This window comes from Salmo salar, chromosome 13 (genome assembly GCF_965601325.2).
Source record: "Salmo salar chromosome 13, fSalSal1, whole genome shotgun sequence".
NCBI classification, from domain to species: domain Eukaryota; kingdom Metazoa; phylum Chordata; class Actinopteri; order Salmoniformes; family Salmonidae; genus Salmo; species Salmo salar.
This window is the reverse complement of record NC_138303.1, coordinates 31,767,724-31,792,055: the sequence shown is the minus strand read 5'-3', so window position 1 is coordinate 31,792,055 and position 24,332 is coordinate 31,767,724. Positions and strand designations below refer to the sequence as shown.

General features: G+C 43.6%; 2 protein-coding genes across 2 annotated transcripts in view; both read right to left on the bottom strand.

The window, feature by feature from the left end:
• The window catches only part of atp13a2 (ATPase cation transporting 13A2), a 38,599-nt gene extending 33,824 nt beyond the window's left edge, over positions 1-4,775 (bottom strand). Inside the window, exon 1 of the mRNA XM_014135348.3 lies at positions 4,631-4,775. Within this exon, the coding sequence (XP_013990823.1) occupies positions 4,631-4,643 (13 nt within the window). The 5' untranslated portion in view covers positions 4,644-4,775. The remainder of the gene's footprint in view (positions 1-4,630) is intronic.
• Positions 4,776-4,883: 108 nt separating this feature from the next.
• Positions 4,884-9,435, bottom strand: LOC106566856 (succinate dehydrogenase [ubiquinone] iron-sulfur subunit, mitochondrial). The gene is made up of 8 exons (XM_014135351.3): positions 9,284-9,435; positions 7,969-8,102; positions 7,751-7,836; positions 7,418-7,554; positions 7,128-7,244; positions 6,651-6,752; positions 6,285-6,407; positions 4,884-6,062 (listed from the first exon to the last, which is right to left on the bottom strand). Exons 1-8 carry the CDS (start codon positions 9,347-9,349, stop codon positions 5,958-5,960), a joined length of 870 nt encoding a protein of 289 aa, XP_013990826.1. The 5' UTR covers positions 9,350-9,435; the 3' UTR covers positions 4,884-5,957.
• Positions 9,436-24,332: the final 14,897 nt, after the last annotated feature.

The following is a 24,332-nucleotide window of genomic DNA, read 5'->3' as shown; positions in this document are numbered from 1 at the left end:
CTCGTAAATCCAGGGTAAGAGAAAAAAATGCTCCCTGCATAAGACTAGGCCCAACTGCCGAGGGTGGTTTGATTTGGCCCCTCAAATTGTTTTGTTGTTGAATTTTCATTGTTGGACATAAAATACTTTTAAAAACACCAGGAAATCAGCTCCAAGTGATTTTAATTTTGTAAATCTGTTCAAGTATTTCCACGCAGAATAGAGAGAAGTGATTTTATATGAATGTAAGCAAGGTTTGAAATGATTATGTTTTAGTCAAATATTATATCGGATTGGGCTTCTTGTGGTTAATTTGCAGTCTACAAATGAAATGTTGTCCCACTCTTTTTCAATAGTTGTGCTAAGTTTCTGGATATTGGCGGGAACTGGAACACTCGATCCAGAGCATCCCAAACGTGCTCAATGGTGACATGTCTGGTGAGTATGCAGGCCATGGAAGAACTGGGACATTTTCAGCTTCCAGGAATTGTGTACAGATCCTTGCAAAACATGAGGTGATGGCGGCGGATGAATGGCAATACAATGGGCTTCAGGATCTCGTCACGGTATCTCTGTGCATTCAAATTGCCATCGATAAAATGCAATTGTGTTTGTTGTCCGTAGCTTATGCCTGCTCATACCATAAACCCACCATGTTCACAACGTTGACATCAGCAAACCACTCGCCCACACGACGCCATACACGTTGTCTGCCATCTGCCTGGTACAGTTCAAACCAGGATTAATCCGTGAAGAACACACTTCTGCAGCATGCCAGTGGCCATCGAAGCTGAGAATTTGCCCACTGAAGTTGCTTACGACACCGAACTGCAGTCAGGTCAAGACCCTAGTGAGGACGATGAGCTCGCAAATTAGCTTCCCTGAGACGGTTTCTGACAATTTGTGCAGAAATTCTTCAGTTGTGCAAACCCACAGATTCATCAGCTGTCCGGGTGGCTGGTCCCTCGATGATCCCGCAGGTGAAGAATCCGGATGTGGAGGTCCTGGGCTGGTGTGGTTACATGTGGTCTGCGGTTGTGAGGCCGGTTGGACATACTATCAAATTCTCTAAAACTACATTGGAAGCGGCTTATGATAGAGAAATAAACATACAATTCTCTGGCAACAGCTCTGGTGGACATTCCTGCAGTGAGCATGCCAATTGCACGCTCTCTCAAAACTTGAGACATCTGTGACATTGTTGGACCTGCTGACTAGTGGCCTTGTAGTGTCAGCTAAGAGTCAGGACATTTGGAACTTATATTCATTGGGGAAAATGGTTATAAAACTAGGATTGGGGAGGGTAATCTTTGTCACATTTATGTCTCATCTGTACATTCGAACAGCCTGAACAAAGTGCTGCAGACTCACTGATCTATCACCTTGCATTCCAAACAAATATCCTAGCGTACTTATTAGCCTAATGACATGCACATCTGTACAACACCTTGCTTTTAGAAGTTGACCCAAAGCCGCTTCTCTAGTTGGAGATAATGAAAAGGCAGTCCAGCCAACTTTTCCTTTAGGCAAAGCATGCAGATCAGTTGCCTAATAAATCAGACTGTGATACCAATTCTTGTTTCCTTACAAGATAGAATATTGAATAAAATTACATTTTAACTTACTCTATCGGTTGTCTGTGCAGTTGGACCTTCAGCTGGTCGAAATTTGCCATAAAATATCCACAGGTATTATTAAGTATTATTTGCCCAACTTTTTAGAGCACCGGTAATGCTGTTGAAATTTCAATCAATCAAATGTATTTATAAAGCCCTTTTTACAGAAACCCAGCCTAAAACCCCAAAGCAGCAAGCAATGCAGATGTAGAAGCACAGTGGCTAGGAAAAACTCCCTAGAAAGGCAGGAACCTAGGAAGAAACCTTGAGAGGAACAAGGCTCTGAGGGGTGGCCAGTCCTCTTCTGGCTGTGCTGAGTGGAGATTATAAGAGTACAGTGCCTTGTAAAAGTATTCATCCCCCTTGGCGTTTTTCCTATTTGGTTGCATTACAACCTGCAATTTAAATAGATTTTTATTTGGATTTCATGTAATGGACATACACAAAATAGTCCAAATTGGTGAAGTGAAATGAAAAAAATAACCTGTTTCAAAAAATAAAAATAAATAAAAAACGGAAAACATGGTGCGTGCATATGTATTCACCCCCTTTACTATGAAGCCCCTAAATAAGATCTGTTGCAACCTTCAGAAGTCACATAATTAGTTAAATAAAGTCCACAATCTATGTGTCACATGATCTGTCACATGATCTCACTATATGAGATCAGGCCTGTTCTGAAAGGCCCCAGAGTCTGCAACACCACCAAACAAGTGGCACCACCAAGCAAGCAGCACTTGAAGCCCAAGCTCTCCAAACAGGTTAGGGACAAAGTTGTGGAGAAGTACAGATCAGGGTTGGGTTATAAAAAAATACCCAAAACATTGAACGTCCCACTTAGCACCATTAAATCCATTATTAAAAAATTGAAATAATATGGCACCACAACAAACCTGCCAAGAGAGGGCCACCCACCAAAACTCATGGACCAGGCAAGGAAGGCATTAATCAGAGAGGCAACAAAGAGACCAAAAATAACCCTATAGGACCTGCAAAGCTCTACAGCGGAGATTGGAGTATCTGTCCATAGGACCACTTTAAGCCGTACACTCCACAGAGCTGGGCTTTATGGAAGAGTGGCCAGAAAAAAAGCCATTGCTTACATAAAAAAATAAGCAAACATGTTTGGTGTTCGCCAAAAGGCATGTGGGAGACTCCCCAAACATATTGTTGGATTCGGGATAAACTTTGAACATTGAGATATTAAATAAATGATAGATCAAAAGCATAGAATATAAGGAGTGGAAGAGACTGGGTTTTATGTCAGAAGATAAGGGTTTACTGTAGAAAGACAGATGGCTTTGGAATGTGTTGGGTGGACGGGAGGAGATCACAGGATTGCTATAGGGGAGCGGATGGACATCTGTGGATTAGATCGAAGGAGGGGTTGAGGTCAGGAGGTCAGATCCCTTGAAGGGAGTAATAAGGGTTTATTATCCTGTTACCCTTTTCCTGTGGAACCATAGGATGTTAGGATTGGAGAGAAGGAGGAGTGTCTAAAGTGGGGTATATATACTTGTGATGGTGAGAATTTTTGTTTGTTTGTCTGAATACAGCTGTGTCGATCCTTTGGGAATAATTAAACTTGGTTAAGCTTCTCTAGTGTCTGAGTTATTTACTCTGAAAAATAAGAACCTAACAGTTGGCGTTGTTGGCAGGATTCACCACAATTTGTAGTCAAACCAAAGAGTCCAGATCAGTGGAGCAGAGCTGGCAACAAAGGTGAGAAATGTTTTTTTTTGTCTGAATACAGCTGTGTCGACCCTTTGGGAAGAATTAAACTTGGTTAAGCTTCTCTAGTGTCCGTGAGTTATAGAAAAACCTAACAATATGGAAAAAGGTACTCTGGTCAGATGAGACATGTTCGCAAATTCAGCTTGTGCTGTTGTAACCATGTCTCATGATCATTTCATCGTGAGAAAGATTTAGTTGTGCTTGCAGTTTAAAAAAAATCATAATAGTTCAATTTTGTTGAGCTAAACCCTATTCATTCCAAATTAATTATTTATTAGAAAACTGATTGAGTCTTGACAGGTGAACTGTCAGAAAGAGTTTTAAGCAGTCAACTCCCATAGCTAGACAACAGAGGTAAACAGCCTGCTGCAGTGTCAGCTAGCAACAACTGTGTTCACAATAAATGGTTCAACTACTGTTGCTACAGCTGGTCAACACTGACTTTGCACATTTACCAAAAGCAAAATGTTGGATTAGTTTGTAGCTCAACACCAGTGTTATCCAATACAAATACTGCAGAGAAGCATTCAGCTGCAGATTATGGGTGCCGACTCCGTGTGGTCTGTGAACCTCAAAACAGATGTGCTCAGGGTTTAGAAACTCTGTGGTGTCAGTGTGCTAGGCACTAGCTCTTGTCGTCGCACTAGATCTGGTCCAGAGCGTTATATTAACCACTGTCGCTATTGCAGCTAGCTAGTACACACGAGCTAGGCTAGCTAGTTCACGTCACTACTTTAGCTAGCTAGCATACACTATCTAGCATTCTAGTTAACGTTAGCTTCTAATTCTAAATGTAATTTCACCACCTCTGCTGTTGTTGGAGGTAACGCACCATCCTATCTGGCACCAGTCCACATCCGGTCTCATTGAGTCTATATTTGCTGGAGCCAGAAAATCAAGAGCTTGCTAGTTACTAGCTCAACGATTTATGTTGCAGTTGAGCGGCGAATGGTGTGGGCGGAGCTCTGACGTCATATAAAAATCAGTTTTTATCAAAAACGACTGGATTTCAGCACCCAAAGAATAGCCCGCAATTACACAAAACAATGTCATGTGTAATTTCGGGCTATTCTTTGGGTGCTGAATTTTTGTTATTTTTATAAAACTGCATTTTATGTGACGTCTGCACTTCAGTCCGCCCACGCTAGGTATCGCTCAACTCCAACATAAATCGTTGAGTTTAATCGGCTAAATTAGGTAGCTACATACATTAACGCTAAAGCCAATGTTCATTCCTCAAGCAGGATTGTCGGGGGGGGGGGGGGGGGGGGGGGGCGTTACTGCCATACTGCAAAACTCACCAAGCGTGTCCATCCTTCCTTTAGTCACGATAATTTAGTAATTGATACCATAATTAGTTGCCAGTTGTGATGTCTTTGACTAGCACAACATGTACCCGATACTAGCGAACCGTTATCTTCCGTTTTGCCTCTCTATCCCGTCATGTGACACCCAAACGCATTTCTACGGAAGCCCATGAATAGTTTGACAATAATAAAACAGAGTTTATTCAACAACAAAAAAGTTAATAAATAAATAAGGGTTGGTATGCAATGTGGTTTGTTTTTGTTTATTTTGATCATTAAGCATACTGTATACAATCTGAAAATGACAGGGGAGATCTTTTCGGGGGCGTTGCCACCAAAGTAGAGCCCCACACCGAGACATAAAATCAAATTTCGCAATACATAATATTTACGAGATGTAACATACATTTTTCCCAACTCCATTCCCCATGGGACAATGATAAATCATAGTTTTGAAAACATACTTCCATTCTGAGTCGATCTTTGGCCCAAAAACTATTCTAACAGCCATTAACCAGATAAAGTATCAAACCTTTTAAAAATCAACTAAACCATTTCAGTTTCGTTCATGAAACCTATCAATGTGTTACAATGGTAAATTAAGACTTCTACTTCCTTTATTGATAAGCATTGATAAGCATTTAAATAACATTTAACTGGTTTTCCTTAAAGTATTATGTATATACATACAGTATATCCAATGAACAAACATCAAATTGTCATCCAGAGCTCAATATGGTCGGGGGTGCCGGAACAGAATTAAAAATCATTTATACACTGCAAATTGACCACAACTAAGCCCAAAAAAGATTGTATTTGAAAATAGCAATAATTTCAGACCTTGATTACATTGAGACACAATCACATCTTTTTTTACTCATGGGAATACTTGAACAGATTTCCTAAATGAAACACATTTTGTTTTGCTGAATTCCTGGTGGTTTAAGTATATTTTTCTCCAAACACTAAAATCCCCCCAAAATATGAAATACTTGTAGGCTAGTACCTGTTGCCAACCCCTGCTGTACAATCTATACACACACTGAGTAATAAGCTCTATCACCACATCAAACATTACTTTTGTATGTATTTTAAGAAAAAAAAGTATTTTTCTAGAGGGAGGAGCAGTTATTCCATTTCTCCCTCTGTCCTTTCTCTCCTCTCCTCTAGCACACATTCACTCTCACATATATAAAAGCGGCAGTATCTTCTAGACTGCCTGTATCTTTTTTCATGTGCGAAGCCTAATGAAAGGGACAGACACTGTTGAAAGGATAATGTGTAATCGAAAGTTCAGCATTAGAGTCATTACTAGTGGATTTCAAGTCCGGTGGTTTTCCACAATGTTCACGGGGTTAATGACTTTCTCTTTATATGTTGCCATCATTTTCTTGATCTCAGCAATAGCCTTTCCTGGGTTGAGTCCCTGTGGAATTAAAACAAAATAAAAGGTAAATAAAGATAGCAAGATGAGTAACATGACAGAAAGGGATCGGCGATAACTACTTTTAAGCTGCATGAGTTGTATAAATGGTCTGAAGTCCACTGTGCTGAACTCTACACTAGTCTTATTACTGTATTTAGAAATTGTGGTTTGGTTTAGCAAAGGAAGACTAAACCAGATGCAGTCTATTCAAATGTTGAGTACCTTGGGGCATGTCTTAGTGCAGTTCATGATTGTGTGACAGCGGTAGAGAGAGAAGGGGTCCTGGAGCTTCGACAGTCGTTCCTCTGTGAACTCATCACGTGAATCAATCATCCAACGATAGGCCTGTTGAGGAGGGAAACGCATTAATCAGATTAATTTACTTCATACAGCAATATCATAAAATGCTAATCTCTGAGATGGAGGTGCCAGACAAACTAATTAGGTGAATCAATCATCCAATTATATGCCTGTTGAAAATGCATTCACACGTCAGCTTTACTTTGTTTTCAGACATCGGTTCTCTCTGTCAAAAAAGAAAAAGCATAAAAAAAGATTAATATATTGACTTAAAAACCGAAAGCATACCTGCATGAGGACAGCAGGGCCCAGATACTTATCTCCATTCCACCAGTAACTAGGGCAGCTGGTGCTACAGCAGGCACAGAGAATGCACTCATACAGACCGTCCTGGGAGAGGAGGACAATTAGAGATCAGATTGATTTTGTCATGAAAACTCCTTGCGCTCTAACAATATAACAAATGTTCAAATATACAAAGTGGTAAGTTGAAATGCCAGAAAGGTGTGGCAAAGTGTGGTTCACGTGTATAAAATTATTTCCTTCGCAAGGGCGATACAAGGTCTCAATGCAGCAAATTACATTGGTTCAACTGACTAGATCACTTCAACCCTACAAAATACTACATTGTCCCTTTCTGATATCTTAATGAAATGAATGAATGAATGTACTTGTGTTTCAGACTAGACATGGAAATTGCATATGATGCATTGATAGTAGAGCTACTGAAATCTGCTGCCACTGGCCAGGGGATGAAATATGTACCAGCTTTTGCCTGTCTTCCACAGTCTGGTGGTACTGCTCCTTGCCCTCCTGAGACTCATCTTTCTTCTTCAGGAAGGGCTCGATGGACTTGTACTGGGCATAGAAATTACTCATGTCCTGTAGAGGCACACACAATACATGTACACCCTTAGTCAACAAAATATAGGCTACCACATGGTGACTAAACATTGCATTGTTTTATTCAGTGTTTGTCTTTTAGATTTGTTATTTTTTAATGCAGCTATAATAATCAGTATTCATTTACTTCTAAATGTAACCATAATACTCACCGGCACCAGATCTTTGACAACGTACATGTGTGGGAGTGGGTAAATTTTGATCGGTTTGCTTGTATTGCTGTCTATTTTGTTTAAGCAGGCCAGTGTGTTGCCTCCGTTGATGTTCATGGCACATGAGCCGCAGATACCTAAAGCAAGATGCATGTATATCACACCACTGAAAAGGATAACTCCACACCAAGGCTCATTTCATATTTCATGACGCTCTATCATTGTAGAATAGGATACACTATATCTATAGGTCTATATTTTATGATTTCTACTTTCTACCCATGATGACACCCACTTTTCTCTCCACTCTGCAAATTGCTCTTCATGCCTTACCCTCTCTGCAGGAGCGTCTGAATGTGAGCGTGGGGTCCATCTCATTCTTGATTTTAATGAGGGCATCCAAAACCATGGGGCCGCAGCTGTAATAGTAGGGAGAAGGATTTGTTAACAATGCAGATATTAATCAATGAGAGCAATTCCATCAATGCAGACTACACGCTGACATTGATAGGTTTTAAACAAGTGAAGACCTATACTGTCGTTGTACTTACTTGTTGAGGTCAATTTCGTATGTCTGCATGCGTGGCTTATCCCCCATTGTGTCTGGGTCCCAGCGGTAGATCTGGAACTTCTTGATCCTGGGCTCAGATGCCGGGGCGGCTGCAGTCTGTGTATAGCGCACCATCTGGAGACAAGACATAGACAACATGTATCAATGTAGGAGGAATTACATTTTAAATTAGGCTTACATTATTGTTTTGGGTGTTAAATGCTGGTTTAAGTATCTAATACTACTCCCTATATATAGCCATGTTATTTGTACATGTTATTTTTTATTCGTTATTCACTACTTACATTTTTTAATCTTATCTTTAACTCTGCATTGTTGGAAAAGGTCCTGTAAGCATTTCACTGTTAGTCTACAGCTGTTGTCTACGAAGTATCTGACAAATAAAATTTGATTTGATTCATACAGCTGTTTATGGGCTTTGCTTTGATATCAATAGATAGGCAAGACATGGGGTGAGTGAAAGTATACTACACCAGATTTACACAATAGAGCAACTTAAATTAAAATGGATTTCAGTCGGAAATAAAAATATCTATGTCAAAAAGACACAGAGCTGTATATTCATATGGGGGTTTTACGCTAAAGGGAAACATCTACTTTCATAACAAGGTAGACATTTCTCTCTAGCGGTAGGACATATGTACTGCTCTGAGTTGTTATATCACCCTCAATTTCAAGTTTCATAACTAACATTTTGGCCACAATACATTCGATAAGGATAAATAAACCTTCAATTAAGAGTCACGCTATTATTATTTTTTTAATAAATAAATGATGAAAGAAAATACAATTTAACGGATTATATGAAAGAAATCTCTAATATGAAACACAATTTGCGCAACAGTCCTTCACAAAAGATACATAGGCCTATAGACCTAACTGAAACATGCTCTATTTCAAAATCGATTAGACAAATAATGAATATTTCGTAACTGAATATATTATTATTTAGACTTTAACAAAGTTACTCAAATTAAAGAATAGCTTCTACTTTGATTTTGCTACTGTGCTTTACTCTGATGTAAGGTAAACCTCCAATTGACAACAGTTTGAGTTTTCTTTTCACAGGAACTGTCTAGTAAGCCATATGAACAACAGCCTACTATCTGAAGCCATGCCATAAACCAGACATGGACCTATTGACAGCTAGTAAAAACACATTGCATTGCCAGGCAGGCAGGTGGTCTACGACTACCCTATTGATAGGGGTCTACCTATCCCAGTCATAGGTCTTTTCTTTCCATTCGCCAACTTCATTATTCTTCTCCTTTAAAAAAGCACACTCCTTTACTTACCACCATCGCCCCAGTGTTCCGTAATGCCATGGCGTTTCGGGCTAGAGAGGTGCACACGACCGACATGCTTATATTTTCAGGTTGAATATTCTAACCGATACAGCGCGGTGCCGGTTCCAGCTTATGTATCTTGTCGCTGTCCCGCCCCAGGCATGACGTCAGTTTATGTCACGACTCAGGAGTAGCCAACTTACTGAAAGCTATGGGTGCGCTGCAGGCTATTATGTCAGAGACTCTTTTACAACTCTCATGGCTTAGACGGGGTCGGTTATATACAGTGAGCTCCAAAAGTATTGGGACAGTGACACATTTTTTTGTTGTTTTGGCTCTGTACTCCAGCACTTTAAATTTGAAATGATACAATGACTGTGAGGTTAAAGTGCAGACTGTCAGCTTTAATATGAGGGTATTTTCATCCATATCGGGTGAATCATTAAAAAAAAACTCAGGGACACAAATTTCACTGTGGACATTCTGAAATTGTATGTTTTAGCAGTTGGAGTGTGAAACAAAACGAGGCAATGTGTGCTTTAGGACCATGCGGAAGCCTCCGAGTGAAGTGATCGGGTAGGCTGTTTGGAGTGTTGTCATCCCCCTTCCCCACTAAAACCAAAGTTGCACCCCTGTAGAAATTACATGACTTTTTGCACATAGTTCCCCCCCATTTATCATGACAAATTCACTTATATGTGTATTAAAGTAGTCAAAAGTTTGGTATTTGGGCCCATATTCCTAGCATGTAATGATTACATCAAGCTTGTGACTGCAATCTTGTTGGATGCATTTGTTGTTTGTTTTGGTTGTGTTTCAGATTATTTGTGCCCAGTAGAAATGAAATGGTAAATCATGTATTGTGTCATTCTGGAGTCACTTTTATTGTAAATAAAAAAATAGAATATGTTTCTAAACACTTAAACATTGAAGTGGATTACTGATAGTCCTGAATGAATCGTGAATAATGATGAGGGGAAAAAAAGTTACAGAAGCACAAATATGACCCCACCCCCCAAGACATGCTAACCTCCCAAGTTGTAATGGTGAGAGGTTATCATGTCTTGGGGGTATGATATTTGTGCATCTGTAACTTGCTATAATTTCTAAACTGTTCAAATTAAAAAGATGACAGTCTGCACTTTAACCTCATAGTCATTGTATAATTTCAAATCCAAGGGGCTGAAGAACAGTGCCAAAACAACAAAAAATGTGTCTGTCCTAATACCTTTGGAGCTCACTGTAGAAGGTTATTATTGTCAGATATAATTGAGGGAAGTGTATGTATTGCTAGCTGCATTCACTATCAAATTTGAAATCACATAATCTAATCAAGGATAGTGAAAATCTCTTGCATTGGTAACTTTGTTCCACTCTTGTGTTGTGCTTTAAGCATATAGCCTACACATGCATATAAAATGTATACCAATGCAATTATAAGACCACTGCGCCACTCGGGAGGCCCAAGGCACGCTTAACCAGCATGGCTACCACAGCATTCTGCAGCGATATGCCATCCCATCTGGTTTGCGCTTAGTGGGACTATCATTTGTTTTTCAACAGGACAATGACCCAACACACCTCCATGCTGTGTAAGGGCAATTTGATCAAGAAGGAAAGTGATGGAGTGCTGCATCAGATGACCTGGCCTTCACAATCACCCGACCTCAACCCAATTGAGATGGTTTGGGATGAGTTTGACCACAGAGTGAAGGAAAAGCAGCCAACAAATGCTCAGCATATGTGGGAAATCCTTCAAGACTGTTGCAAAAGCATTCAAAGGGAAGCTGGTTGAGAGAAAGCCAAGTGTACGCAAAGCTGTCAGCAAGGCAAAGGGTGGCTACTTTGAAGAATCTCAAATATAAAATATATTTTGATTTGTTTAACACTTCTTTGGTTACTACAAGATTATATGTGCTATTTCATAGTTTATGTCTTCACTATTATTCTACAATGTAGAAAATAGTAAAAATAAAGAAAACCCCTTGAATGAGGAGGTGTGTCTAAACTTTTGACTGGTACTGTACATATTCAGGTTATCGTGGATGTTTAACGAGTCTGCGATTATGGACATCCTAAAATCTATATATCCCCTAATTCTTATTTCTTGTATTATATTGATGGTCACCACCATCACTTCATGTGTGTTGCTGTGCTCAGACAATTTCATAATCTCTCCTCAAGAAGGTAGACCTATTCCACTTCCCCAGCCTAATGTGCCTAAATGCTTGACAATGTAATATGTGCCTTATTATACTATGTACACTGGGATGAACGTAGTTGTATTACATGTGGTTGCATAACAACCATCTATCCATCTCCTTGCATGGGCATGCTGTGCCCAAACCCCATGGCATACCATTTTGTCAACAGAGCATACTTAAAGGATACCCATTACACTCTGGCTGGTCTGGAGAGAGCCATTGCCACACACCACCAGAGATAAGCATAGTGAACAGTGTGTATGTCATGGTTCCTCCTGGCACCATATTTCATGACTGTGTCCCTGTTAAAATAAGTGTGCTTTCTGTGGTCCTTTGCAGAAGCTTGAATTGTTTACTGTGTGCGTTCATTTCCTGAGTGAGTTTGAGACTTAGTGTTTGCTGTTTTTTCAAGTGTACTGTGATCCTGCGGCACTAACTCCGCTATGGTTCGTTGAACAAAGCTTATGGGAAAATGTAGTTTTTGGATAAACGCTGAATATAAGGTCTGTGGTAAACACAGGTTTCTGAAATCTTATACGTTTTGTTCTATGATAATCTAAAAATCAACTGAATTTAAGGATATGTAATCACGCACAAAGATTTTATAATTCATAAAGGTCATGTTAATGGACTGATATTTCATAGAACAAAACGTATAACATGTCATAAGCCTGTGTTAATTCCCAAACCTATTCTTTCTCCATTCATTTTGCCCATATGAATGGCTGAATGAACTAGAGGAAAATCATTTAATTGTTTTAGGACTTCAAGCTTGCGAGCGCTATAACACACTTATCTCAAGGATGAAACTAGTTCCAAAGGCTAGTTCATGTATCTGAAGTTATCAAAAGAACTATGGCAAGCCATATATAGCCTAGAACTTTATCAGACTTGAGAGCACTGGATATTAGGTTTCTTTATGATGTATACAGACAACTATACAATCTAAGGCTGTTAAGAGTTTAGGAGAGGAGTGGGTAATCTTACCCTCTGTGCACCTCATACTAATCACCAAATCAGAGTTTCAATCAAGGGTTGGATTAGTAGAACCCGGTGTGTTACTGATAGGCTGGAGCAAAAGTGATTAAATCATGTGGGTAACAACTTACATCTTATAAGATGTTTTACAAGTATGCCTACTGTCTAGCCTACATACTGGAAAGTGTAGTCAAGGCTTAGTCTATTTTCTCGGATACAAGTTCAGAAATTAGTCTCTAGAAATGAGAGGAGTGGGTGGCTATCATGTACCTGTCAATGTCCTTGTGTGGTATATAGGCCTATGAGTGTACCATTTCTATTTTTCTTTCAATGGTTGTTTATGTTATGTGCTCTGAGTTCTATATGCTTCCCTTCAGGCCACCTCAACACGAGGAGCAAGAAGACGACTCCATATGAGTAATGTCCTGAGTAATGTGGAGATTGTGTTGCGTGAGGTACATTTTGCAATCTAATGCAAATATACCATTGCGATATCGTTGCAGAACATGAACAATGAAACTTTGGAACAACTGACTACTGCAACAAATATACATTTAACGTCAATCAACTATATACAGTATGGCATGAACTAGAGTCGACTGGATCAACATACTGTCTGCGATAGGCTTTGTGGGACATTTCAGTGATTGAAAGAACAAAGGTGTTCTTCATGGGGATGTTGTCTGTCCTTCCACTTGTTCAAGACACATTCCTGTCGATGTGTGCAAGAGAGCATGTATGGCCTGCATCTAGACCAGGGATGGTCAACTTTGATCTGAACACGTCATGAGTGGCCACAGTGGCTTGAGGGTCTGCGTACCCCAATAAGCAAAACATTTTAGTGGCCCCTCTCTTGACAGCAGCCAGAAAAATGTTTACGTGTGAAAGTACATTTCCTGCAATTCTACACATTTTGCAATGGAGTGGAGAGAAATGTTTGTGGTTTTGAATATGATATCTGAGTAAGAGTGACTAACAAAATCAACAGGGGCCCTCCGATCAGTAATTCTACCTTGATTACTACCATGATTAAGTTTAGGTAGCAGGCCGCTAGACTAATTTACCAATTTAAAAAAATGTAGCTGACATGGGCTAATTGAATGACTGTCAGTGACTAACATAACGAGAAAAACTGCTGATGCACAACCAAATTTCGAAATTGCACATTGTGTATTCTACAACATTAAGTTGAGACCTCGGCTGATTCATCTGTTGCCCATCCCTGATCTAGACCTATGGCCTGCTGTTGCATATATGGGGGTGTATATTATGCCAATAAATGTCAGTTTGGCATTGGTGCCTGTATGGCACATACGGTCATCCTGTGTACATTAACCTTGTCCCCCGGCTAATGAGACTAGTGTACATTAATCAGTACTTTTGAGGAACAGATGTCCAAAGCTTGCGACTCATTACAGTAAAAGTGGTATTGTTTGTGAATTAATGGCAAAAATGTTGCCATAAATCTTGAAGCTAAATAAATAAATAATTAATGTTGTTCCCCAAAGGAACAGCCAAATCGTAGTATCAAGTTACAAACTGAAAGAGAAGTGTCTTAATTGTGTTTCCACCTCATATCTATAGGCCATGCGAAAGAGGCACTTGATCTGGCAAGCATGCGAGAGCAGTTGGAACAGCTGGAGCATTAGAGTAAAGTAAAGGTGGGTCACTTTCAAATGTCTGGTTATTAGGTTTATCCATCAAATTATTGGGAGCATATATTGAGTAGCGACTTTATTTGTATAAAGTTTGGCGTGAAATGGAACTGTTAAATTATGTGCAATGAACATCCTCTCCATAATGAATCAGCAACGCTCAGGGTGGGGACAGGCATGTAGACCCATCATCTCATGATAACTTTTTTCTTGTGACAGGTAGGCCAACATTTGGTGCAGCATAGTCTATGCTACAGTAATATAAAGATCGAATGCTCGTCTAATTTACCCATCTGGCCTCTATTTAATTGTAAAAATTATACATTTTTAAATTGCAGTTGCATTGTTTAAAACGGCCTATCTGTGCACATGCGAGCGCTCTCTCGCAGTCTTTATCTCGCCATCAACTCCATTCAAAATGTGCAACCAAAATAGATCTTACTGTTCTTTATTTTTATTAACCTTCATTTAACCAGGAAAAGCCCTTTTTCAAGGGAGACCTTGCCAGTAGGCAGCTACAGTCAATACATTACAGAATTAAAACATACAACATGATCCAGCCTAAAAAAAAGCATTTACACTCCTCCGTAACAGTCTCCAATCAATATCTAGATGAAGCATGGATTGTAGACTATTTCATGCCTCTAGTGCACAAGAAGAGAAGGCAGTCTTAACTAATACTGTGAATGTCCTGGGGACTTTAAGTACAGAAGCAACCACGTAGTAGACCGGGTATATTAACTGCTGGTGGTGAAAGAGACGAGACTACAGAGGGAGTTTAGCCAAAAGGGTTTTGTAGATGAACACATACAAATGTAGCTTACTGTGCATATAAAATGAGGGCCAACCTATCATTTGGTACAAGGTGCAATGGTGGGTGAGTGACTTGGCATTTGTAATAAAGCGCAAGGATGCATGATAAACAGAGTCCAGTCCCTGTAAGATGAAGGAGGTTGCATGCATATATAACAAGTCACCGTGTCATGGACGTCATAAGGATTGGACCAAGGCGCAGCGGGTAAAGTGCTCATCTTCTTAATTTATTAAAGAAAACACTTAAACAAAATAAACAGACGACGAAAACAGTTCCATAAGGCACACAGGCTATACAGAAAATAACCACCCACAAAAAAAAAGAGAAAACAAACCCACCTAAATATGACCTCCAATTACAGACAACGACAACCAGCTGTCTCTAATTGGAGGTCATTGCAAAAAAACCAACATAGAAATAGATAACATAGAACATAAACCAAAAACCCCGAAACACACAAAACAAACACCCCCTGCCACGCCCTGACCAAACTACAATAACAAATAACCCCTTTACTGGTCAGGACGTGACACACCGTAATCAATTACAGAGAGAAAAGTGGCCTGAACAAGCTTCTTTCATTCCCTAAGCCAGAAGCAAGCCTTATTATGAAAATAAAAACCCATTTTCAATTTAAGCTTCCTCACAAGATTATCCATATGAACTTTAAAGGACAACTTGTCATCCAACCATATACCTAGGTATTTGTAGGATGTTTTTTGCACATTCAAGACCAGTTAGAAACCATAAAGGGAGGCCTGGAGTGACTGAAAAGCAGTCTGGAGCTCTTCAACAGCCTGAACCAGAGAAGGAGCACATGAATATATGACTATCCTCTGCCTAGAGATGTAACTTTGCTGGTTGTATCCCATTTCCCAATTCATTAATAGAAATTGAGAACAACACAGGAGCTAAAATGGAACCCTGGGGCACACCTCTATTAATCTCAAGAAAGCTAGATTTGTGATTGTCAGTATATATACACATTGTGTTCTGTCAGAAAGATAGTTCCTAAACCAATTTACTGCCCCTTCACTGAAACCAATGTTACTGAGTATAGCTAGCAAAAATTAATGGTCAACTGAATCAAATGCCTTTGATAAATTAACAAACAGAGCAGCGCAATGTTGCTTTTTATCAAGTGCATTTATGATGTCATTTGCCACTGTCATAGCTGCAGTTGTGGTGCTGTGCCCCGATCTAAAGCCAGACTGAACCCTGCTCAGTATACTCTTTTCAATTAAGAAGTTTTTTAACTGAGTTTACTAGGGATTCATAGACTTTGGCCAGGATAGAGAGCTTGGAGATAGGACGACAGTTATTAGCATCTGAGGGATCTCCACCCTTTAGCAGTGGGAGGACATAAGCTGATTTCCAAATGCTGGGTAAGGAATTGGTCAAGAGACTCAAGTTGAAAATGTGAACCAGAGGTTCAGTAATAATACCAGCTGCTATCTTTAAGAGGTAGGGATCCAGGTTGTCTAGACCTGCAGACTTTTTAGTGTCTATTGCCTTTAGTGCTTTATATACCTCAGCATAAGAAACAGGCTCAAAGTTAAAATGGTTCACATAAGGACCTATATATACTGCTCAAAAAAATAAAGGGAACACTTAAACAACACATCCTAGATCTGAATGAAATAAATAATCTTATTAAATACTTTTTTCTTTACATAGTTGAATGTGCTGACAACAAAATCACACAAAAATAATCAATGGAAATCCAATTTATCAACCCATGGAGGTCTGGATTTGGAGTCACACTCGGGCGGCCCGTTCCCCAGACCCGAATCCAATTGAGCACATCTAGGACATCATGTCTCGCTCCATCCACCAATGCCACGTTGCACCACAGACTGTCCAGGAGTTGGCGGATGCTTTAGTCCAGGTCTGGGAGTAGATCCCTCAGGAGACCATCCGCCACCTCATCAGGAGCATGCCCAGGCGTTGTAGGGAGGTCATACAGGCACGTGGAGGCCACACACACACTACTGAGCCTCATTTTGACTTGTTTTAAGGACATCACATCAAAGTTGGATCTGCCTGTAGTGTGTTTTTCCACTTTAATTTGGTGTGACTCCAAATCCAGACCTCCATGGGTTGATAAATTGGATTTCCATTGATTATTTTTGTGTGATTTTGTTGTCAGCACATTCAACTATGTAAAGAAAAAAGTATTTAATAAGATTATTTCATTCATTCAGATCTAGGATGTGTTATTTTAGTGTTCCCTTTATTTTTTTGAGCAGTATATTTCCACGCAGACAACAAGTAATTACATAGTTTGATATTTTGGAAGTAGGCTATGCCATCAAGTGTAGGTCCAGTTGCGTTTGAGAGTGGTACAATTGCAAAGAGAGAGACTAAGTTCCTGGTGGTATTGACATGATGGTCTCATCGGAGTGTTTGAAAATTGTAGGGCATAAAGCGAAGATAATTCATTCAGCCTATTTAATCCAGGGTGACATTGCGTAAAGAGCAGGCACAGTAACAGATACACAATGCCGGTTTTTAGCGGTATTTCAGCACAGGTGCGTGACCAGTAGACATTGTGCATCAGGTTTTCCAATCTGGCAACCGCTTATCTGCTCCTGGCCTTCAGTGCGCAACTGCGCTCGAGTAGATGGCCTTGTGTGCAGACAGATGCTCCTGACTCTGCGAGCTCCAACTCCAGAAAGGTGTAGGCTACAGTTTACGAGCAGTTCAAGGCAGAAAAAACGGCCTTTCAATCAGAAATCTTTGTACAAGTGAAATAGAGACTAAGATCTAAAAATAATAGTTGTTATATACAGCATCCACCTCCACATCAAAAGTGTTTGCTTCTGTTAACAGGATCAGGGTCATTAAAACATAAAAACTATTAAAACTCTTATCTCAATGATCACACATACAAACGGACAGACTGATTGGCTACCATCTTGGATTCTTGCTGGCCTGTTCTAGATTGATATATAGCCCTATATATAGATGTGCTAGCCTACCTCTTTCAGGTAATACGTTCAATGCAGTATTATCCTTATATTTAGCTAATTAATGCATAATTAGCTTCTAACGTATAGCCTCTGTCTTTTGCGCAATATGTACGCACTTGTAATCCGCTGGCATCTTGGGAGTCCCATACTAGAATAGCTTGCTGGACATTGTTTTTTTTTTTAGCATTTCTTACACCAATAGACTATTCGAACATGGAAGCAAGCTCTTGTTTGGTGAATGTTAAATACAGCAGCCAATAGAACTCAGGGGGAGATTGAAAGAAGAGTGTTTATTCAGCCCAATAATTTTTCAATCTTCGTGAAGAGAAGTGAAACCCTTCAGCATCTAATTCTAGTCCCCTATTATTCAAGGATGTCATTAGAATGATGAAGATAAGGACAACAACAATTATTACATTTAACTGTTGAATGCGAGGAAGGAATGACGCAACAATAGAGAGGGCGTCACGTCCTGACCAGCAGAGGGCGTATTGCTTAGTCTTGGTCAGGATGTGGCAGGTGGTTTGTTTGTTTAATGTTGTGTTGGTGATTGGGACTTCCAATTGAAGGCAGGTGTGTATAGTTGCCTTTGATTGGAAGTCCTATATAGGTGTGTGTGTTTGTCTTTGGGGTTGTGGGGAATTGTTCTTGCACTGCGTTTTTGTATGCCTGTAAGACTGTTCCTGTCGTGTGCATTGTTTTTCCAGTGGATGCTTTACTCCTTTTTTGAATTAAAACATGAGCATCCACAATCCCGCTGCGCCTTGGTCCTTCTCTCTCACATACGACATATTCGCCAGAGCTGCCCGCCAGTCAACAGTCGCCAGAGCTGCCCGCCAGTCAACAGTCGCCAGAGCTGCCCGCCAGTCAGTCACCAGAGCTGCCCGCCAGTCAACAGTCGCCAGAGCTGCCCGCCAGTCAACAGTCGCCAGAGCTGCCCGCCAGTCAACAGTCGCCAGAGCTGCCCGCCAGTCGTAAGTCGCCAGAGCTGCCCGCCAGTCGTAAGTCGCCAGAGCTGCCCGCCAGTCGTACGTCACCAGAGCTGCCCGCCAGTCGTGCGTCACCAGAGCCGCCCGCCAGTCAGGAGTCACCAGAGCCGCCCGCTAGTCAGGAGCCGCCAGAGCCGCCCGCTAGTCAGAAGCTGCCAGAGTGGCCCGACTGCCAGGAGATGCCAGAGTGGCCCGACTGCCCGGAACTGCCAGGTTCCTGTGGAAACTGAGACTGCTATCCCATTGGTGCAGAATGTAGAGGTCATCAAGTATGTACCAGAAGATGCTGCAGCATCTGTTGTTCCAGAGACTGTAGCAGTGCCTGAGGTAAAGGAGGTTGATGTGACAGCAGAAGTGTCTGCATCCAAGGAGGTAGAAGCTGAGGTACTTGTAGATAGAGCCCCTATCTTTAAAGAAGAACCAGCTCCAACTAAAACCACCCAAGAGTTGGAAGCCACGGAAGCAGTCAAGGAGTCAGAAGCCATTACAGTAGAGTCAGAGGCCACAGCAACTGCTATTGCCAAGGAAGCGGAGGTCACATCAAATGTGGTTACCCAAGAATCTGAACCCACAGTCGTTGCCCAGGAGGCCGAGGCAGCCCCTGAGACTGAATCCCTTGTAGAGGCTGTTACTGGGGAGACTACTGCTCGAGCCTCAGAGGCCACACCACCCACTGTTGCCAAGGAGACCAAGGCCACAGCAGTTCCCATTGCCCAGGAGAGTGAGGCCGCAGCAACCTACATTGCCCATGAGACCTACATTGTTGTGGAGATAGAGACGACAGCAACCCCTGTTGTCATGGAAAAAGAGGCAGTACAAACCCTCCTTGCCACGGAGACAGAAGTCGCAGCAACCCCCGTGGTCGTGTGAAGGACACATAAACAGAGGCACCCCACACCAACCCACACCACTGTCCACCCATCCGTCACCTGGACCCAGTGGGATTCGGCTCTCGCTCCCGAGGGCATATGATGGGACAGCTGCCGGGTGCCAGGGGTTCCTGCTCCAGTTGGAGCTCTACCTGGCGACCGTCCACCTGGCTCCCTCGGGATATGAGAGCGTGTCCGCCCTCATCTCCTGTTTGTCGGGGAAAGCGCTTGAGTGGGCCAATGCCGAATGGGGAGGAATAGACGCAGCGTTGGTCCGCTATGAGGATTTCACCCGCCGCTTCCGGGCGGTCTTCGATCATCCACCTGAGGGGAGAGCGGCGGAGGAACGCTTGTTCCATCTCAGACGGGATGAGGAGCGCACAGGACTTTGCACTGGACTTCAGGACCCTGGCTGCCAGCGCGGGATGGAATGAGAGGGCCCTGATTGACCATTACCGGTGTAGTCTACGTGAGGACGTTCATCGGGAGCTGGCATGCAGGGACACCCTTACCCTCAACCAGCTGGTGGATTTATCCATCTGGCTGGATAACCTGTTGGCCACCCGCGGATGTCCGGATCGGGGTCCGTCCATTCCATCCCCCAGCAACTCCGATCCTACACCTATGGAGCTCGGAGGTGCTGCTCTAAGGGTGACCGGAGGGGGGGCCGTGTCCTGCACCACCTGTGGCCGCAGAGGGCACACTGCTGGTCAGTGCTGGGGATGTTCCCCAGGGAGTCGAGGCAGCAGGCAGGGCACTGGTGGATCATCAGAGGTGAGTAGGCATCCGATTCACCCAGAGCTCCCTGTTGCGCACATGTGTGTATGTATAGAATTTCCTGAGTTTTCCCAGCATAAGGCGCTAGTAGATTCAGGCGCAGCTGGGAACTTTATTGACCGTTCATTTGCACTTAGATTAGGGATCCCTATTGTTCCTGTTGATGTGCCCTTCCCTGTACATGCCTTAGATAGTCGTCCTTTAGGGTCGGGCCTGATTAGGGAGGTCACAGCTCCACTATGTATGATAACGCAGGAGGGTCATGAGGAGAGAATTAGTCTCTTCCTGATCGATTCTCCTGCGTTTCCTGTGGTGTTGGGGCTTCCCTGGTTGGCCCCACTATGGTCCCACTATGACCCCACTATTTCGTGGCAACAAGGGGCTCTTAAGGGATGGTCACGTCAGTGCTCAGGGAGGTGTGTAGGTGTTTCCATAGGTGCAACTACGGTGGAGAGTCCAAACCAGGTCTCCACCATGAACACCCCCCCCCCCCCAGCCCCCGAATATGCCGATTTGGCTCTCGCCTTCTGTAAAAAGAAGGCGACTCAACTACAACCCCATTGACGGGGGGATTGTGCGATAAATCTCCTGGTAGACGCAGCACTTCCCAGGAGTTACGTGTATCCTCTGTCACCGGACGAGACGGCGGCTATGGAAACATATGTCTCTGAATCTCTGGGACAGGGATACATTCGGCCTTCCACTTCACCTGCCTCCTCGAGTTTCTTTTTTGTGAAGAAGAAGGATGGAGGTTTACGCCCGTGCATTGACTATAGAGGTATAAATCAGATCACGGTGAAGTACAGTTACCCGCTGCCGCTCATAGCCAGTGTGACAGTCATTGCACGGGGCGCGCTTCTTCACCAAATTGGATCTCAGGAGCGCTTACAACCTGGTGCGTATCCGGGAGGGGGATGAGTGGAAGATGGCATTTAGTACCACCTCTGGGCACTATGAGTACCTCGTCATGCCGTACGGGTTGATGAATGCTTCATCAGTCTTCCAATCATTTGTAGACGAGATTTTCAGGGACCTGCAGGGTGTAGTGGTGTATATAGATGACATTCCAATATACTCCGCTACACGCACCGAGCATGTGTCCCTGGTGCGCAAGGTGCTTGGTCGACTGTTGGAGCATGACCTGTACGTCAAGGCTGAGAAATGTCTGTTCTTCCAACAGTCTGTCTCCTTCCTAGGGTACCACCTGTCCGCGTCAGGGGTGGAGATGGAGAGTGACTGCATTTCAGCCGTGCATAATTGGCTGACTCCAACCACGGTTAAGGAGGTGCAGCGGTTTTTAGGGTTTGCCAACTACTACCGGAGGTTTATCCTGGGCTTTGGTCAGGTAGCGGCTCCCATTACCTCCTTGCTGAAAGGGGGACCGGTGCGACTGCAGTGGTCAGCTTGGGCGGACAGGGCTTTTGGTCACCTGAAGGCTTTGTTTACCTCGGCTCCCGTGCTGGCTCATCCTGATCCCTCCTTGGCATTCATAGTAGAGGTGGACGCGTCCGAGGCTGGGATAGGAGCTGTGTTGTCTCAGCGCTCGGGTACGCCACCAAAGCTCCGCCCCTGTGCTTTCTTTTCGAAGAAGCTCAGCCCGGCGGAGCGAAACTATGATGTGGGGGACCGGGAGGTGTTGGCTGTTGTCAAGGCTCTGAAGGCGTGGAGGCATTGGCTTGAGGGGGCTAAACACCCTTTCCTCATTTGGACTGACCACCGCAATCTGGAGTACATCCGGGCGTCGAGGAGACTGAACCCTCGCCAGGCAAGGTGGGCCATGTTTTTCACCTGTTTTGTTTTCACCCTATCCTACAGACCAGGTTCCCAGAACGCTAAGGCAGACACACTGTCCTGGATGTATGACACAGAGGAGCGGTCCACGGTTCCCACTCCCATACTTCCGGCTTCTTTCCTGGTGGCACCACCGGTATGGGAAGTTGACGCGGACATCGAGCGGGCGTTACTTACGGAGCCCACTCCCACCCAGTGTCCAGTTGGGCATCTGTACGTTCCGTCTGATGTCCGCGATCGATTGATCTGTTGGGCCCACACGTCACCCTCCTCTGGTCATCCTGGCATCCGTCGGACAATGCGCTGTCTTAGTGGGAAGTACTGGTGGCCCACTTTAGCTAAGGATGTGAGGGTTTATGTTTCCTCCTGCTCGGTGTGCGCCCAGTGCAAGGCACCTAGACACCTGCCCAGAGGGAAATTACAACCCCTACCCGTTCCACAACGGCCGTGGTCACACCTATCGGTGGATTTCATGACGGAACTTCCTCCGTCACAAGGAAACACCACGATCCTGGTTGTTGTGGATCGGTTTTCTAAGTCCTGCCGTCTCCTTCCTTTGCCCGGTCTCCCTACGGCCCTACAAACTGCGGAGGCCCTGTTTACACACGCCTTCCGGCTCTACGGGGTGCCTGAGGATATAGTGTCTAATTGGGGTTCACATCGAGGGTCTGGAGGATGTTCATGGAACGTCTGGGGTCTCGGTCAGCCTGACCTCAGGGTTTCACCCCGAGAGTAATGGGCAGGTGGAGAGAGTTTACCAGGATGTGGGTAGGTTTCTGCAGTCCTATTGCCAGGACCGGCTTTCATCCCCTGGGCAGAGATGGCCCAAAACTCCCTCCGCCACTCACCTGTCTCCGTTTCAGTGTGTACTAGGTTATCAGCCGGTCCTGGCACCGTGACATCAGAGCCAGATCGAGGCACCTGCGGTGGATGAATGGTTTCGGCGCTCAGAGGAGATCTGGGACGCTGCCCATGTGCGCCTGCAACGGGCCATCAGGCGAGCGCTGACCACCACCGCAGTGAGGCCCCGGTGTATGCACCGGGGGACTGGGCCTGGCTCTCGACCCGAAACCTGCCAGAAGCTGGGTCTTGGCTTGGTGTATAGCGAGAATAGGAGAGGGCCTGGAACTGAGCCCTGGGGGACACCAGTGGTGAGAGCACGTGTTGGGAGACGGATTCTCGCCATGCCACCTGGTAGGAGCGACCTGTCAGGTAGGACGCAATCCAAGAGTGAGCCGCGCCAGAGATGCCCAACTCGGAGAGGGTGGAGAGGAGGATCTGATGTTTCACAGTATCAAAGGCAGCAGATAGGTCTAGAAGGATGAGAGCAGAGGAGAGGGAGTTAGCTTTAGCAGTGTGGAGAGCCTCCGTGACACAGAGAAGAGCAGTCTCAGTTGAATGACCAGTCTTGAAACCTGACTGATTTGGATCAAGAAGGTCATTCTGAGAGAGATAGCAAGAGAGCTGGCCAAGGACGGCACGCTCAAGAGTTTTGGAGAGGAAAGAAAGAAGGGATACTGGTCTGTAGTTGTTGACATCGGAGGGATCGAGTGTAGGTTTTTGAGAAGGGGTGCAACTCTCTCTCTCTTGAAGACGGAAGGGACGTAGCCAGCGGTCAAGGATGAGTTGATGAGCGAGTTGAGGTAAGGGAGAAGGTCTCCGGAAATGGTCTGGAGAAGAGAGGAGGGGATAGGGTCAAGTGGGCAGGTTGTTGGGCGGCCGGCCGTCACAAGTCGCAAGATTTCATCTGGAGAGAGAGGGGAGAAAGAGGTCAAAGCATAGGGTAGGGCAATGTGAGCAGGACCAGTGGTGTCGTTTGACTTAACAAACGAGGATCGGATGTCGTCAACCTTCTTTTCAAAATGGTTGACAAAGTCGTCCGCAGAGAGAGAGGAGGGGGGGGAGGGGGAGGAGGATTCAGGAGGGAGGAGAAGGTGGCAAAAAGCTTCCTAGGGTTAGAGGCAGATGCTTGGAATTTAGAGTGGTAGAAAGTGGCTTTGGCAGCAGAA

Coding starts and splice junctions, on each gene's coding strand:
- LOC106566856 (XM_014135351.3), bottom strand. CDS start 9,349: ATGTCGGTCGTGTGCACCTCTCTAGCCCGAAACGCCATGGCATTACGG. Junction 6,753..7,127: donor TGGAAGACAGGCAAAAGCTG/GTACATATTTCA, acceptor CTCCTCTCCCAG/GACGGTCTGTATGAGTGCAT. Junction 6,408..6,650: donor GCCCTGCTGTCCTCATGCAG/GTATGCTTTCGG, acceptor CCTCCTCAACAG/GCCTATCGTTGGATGATTGA.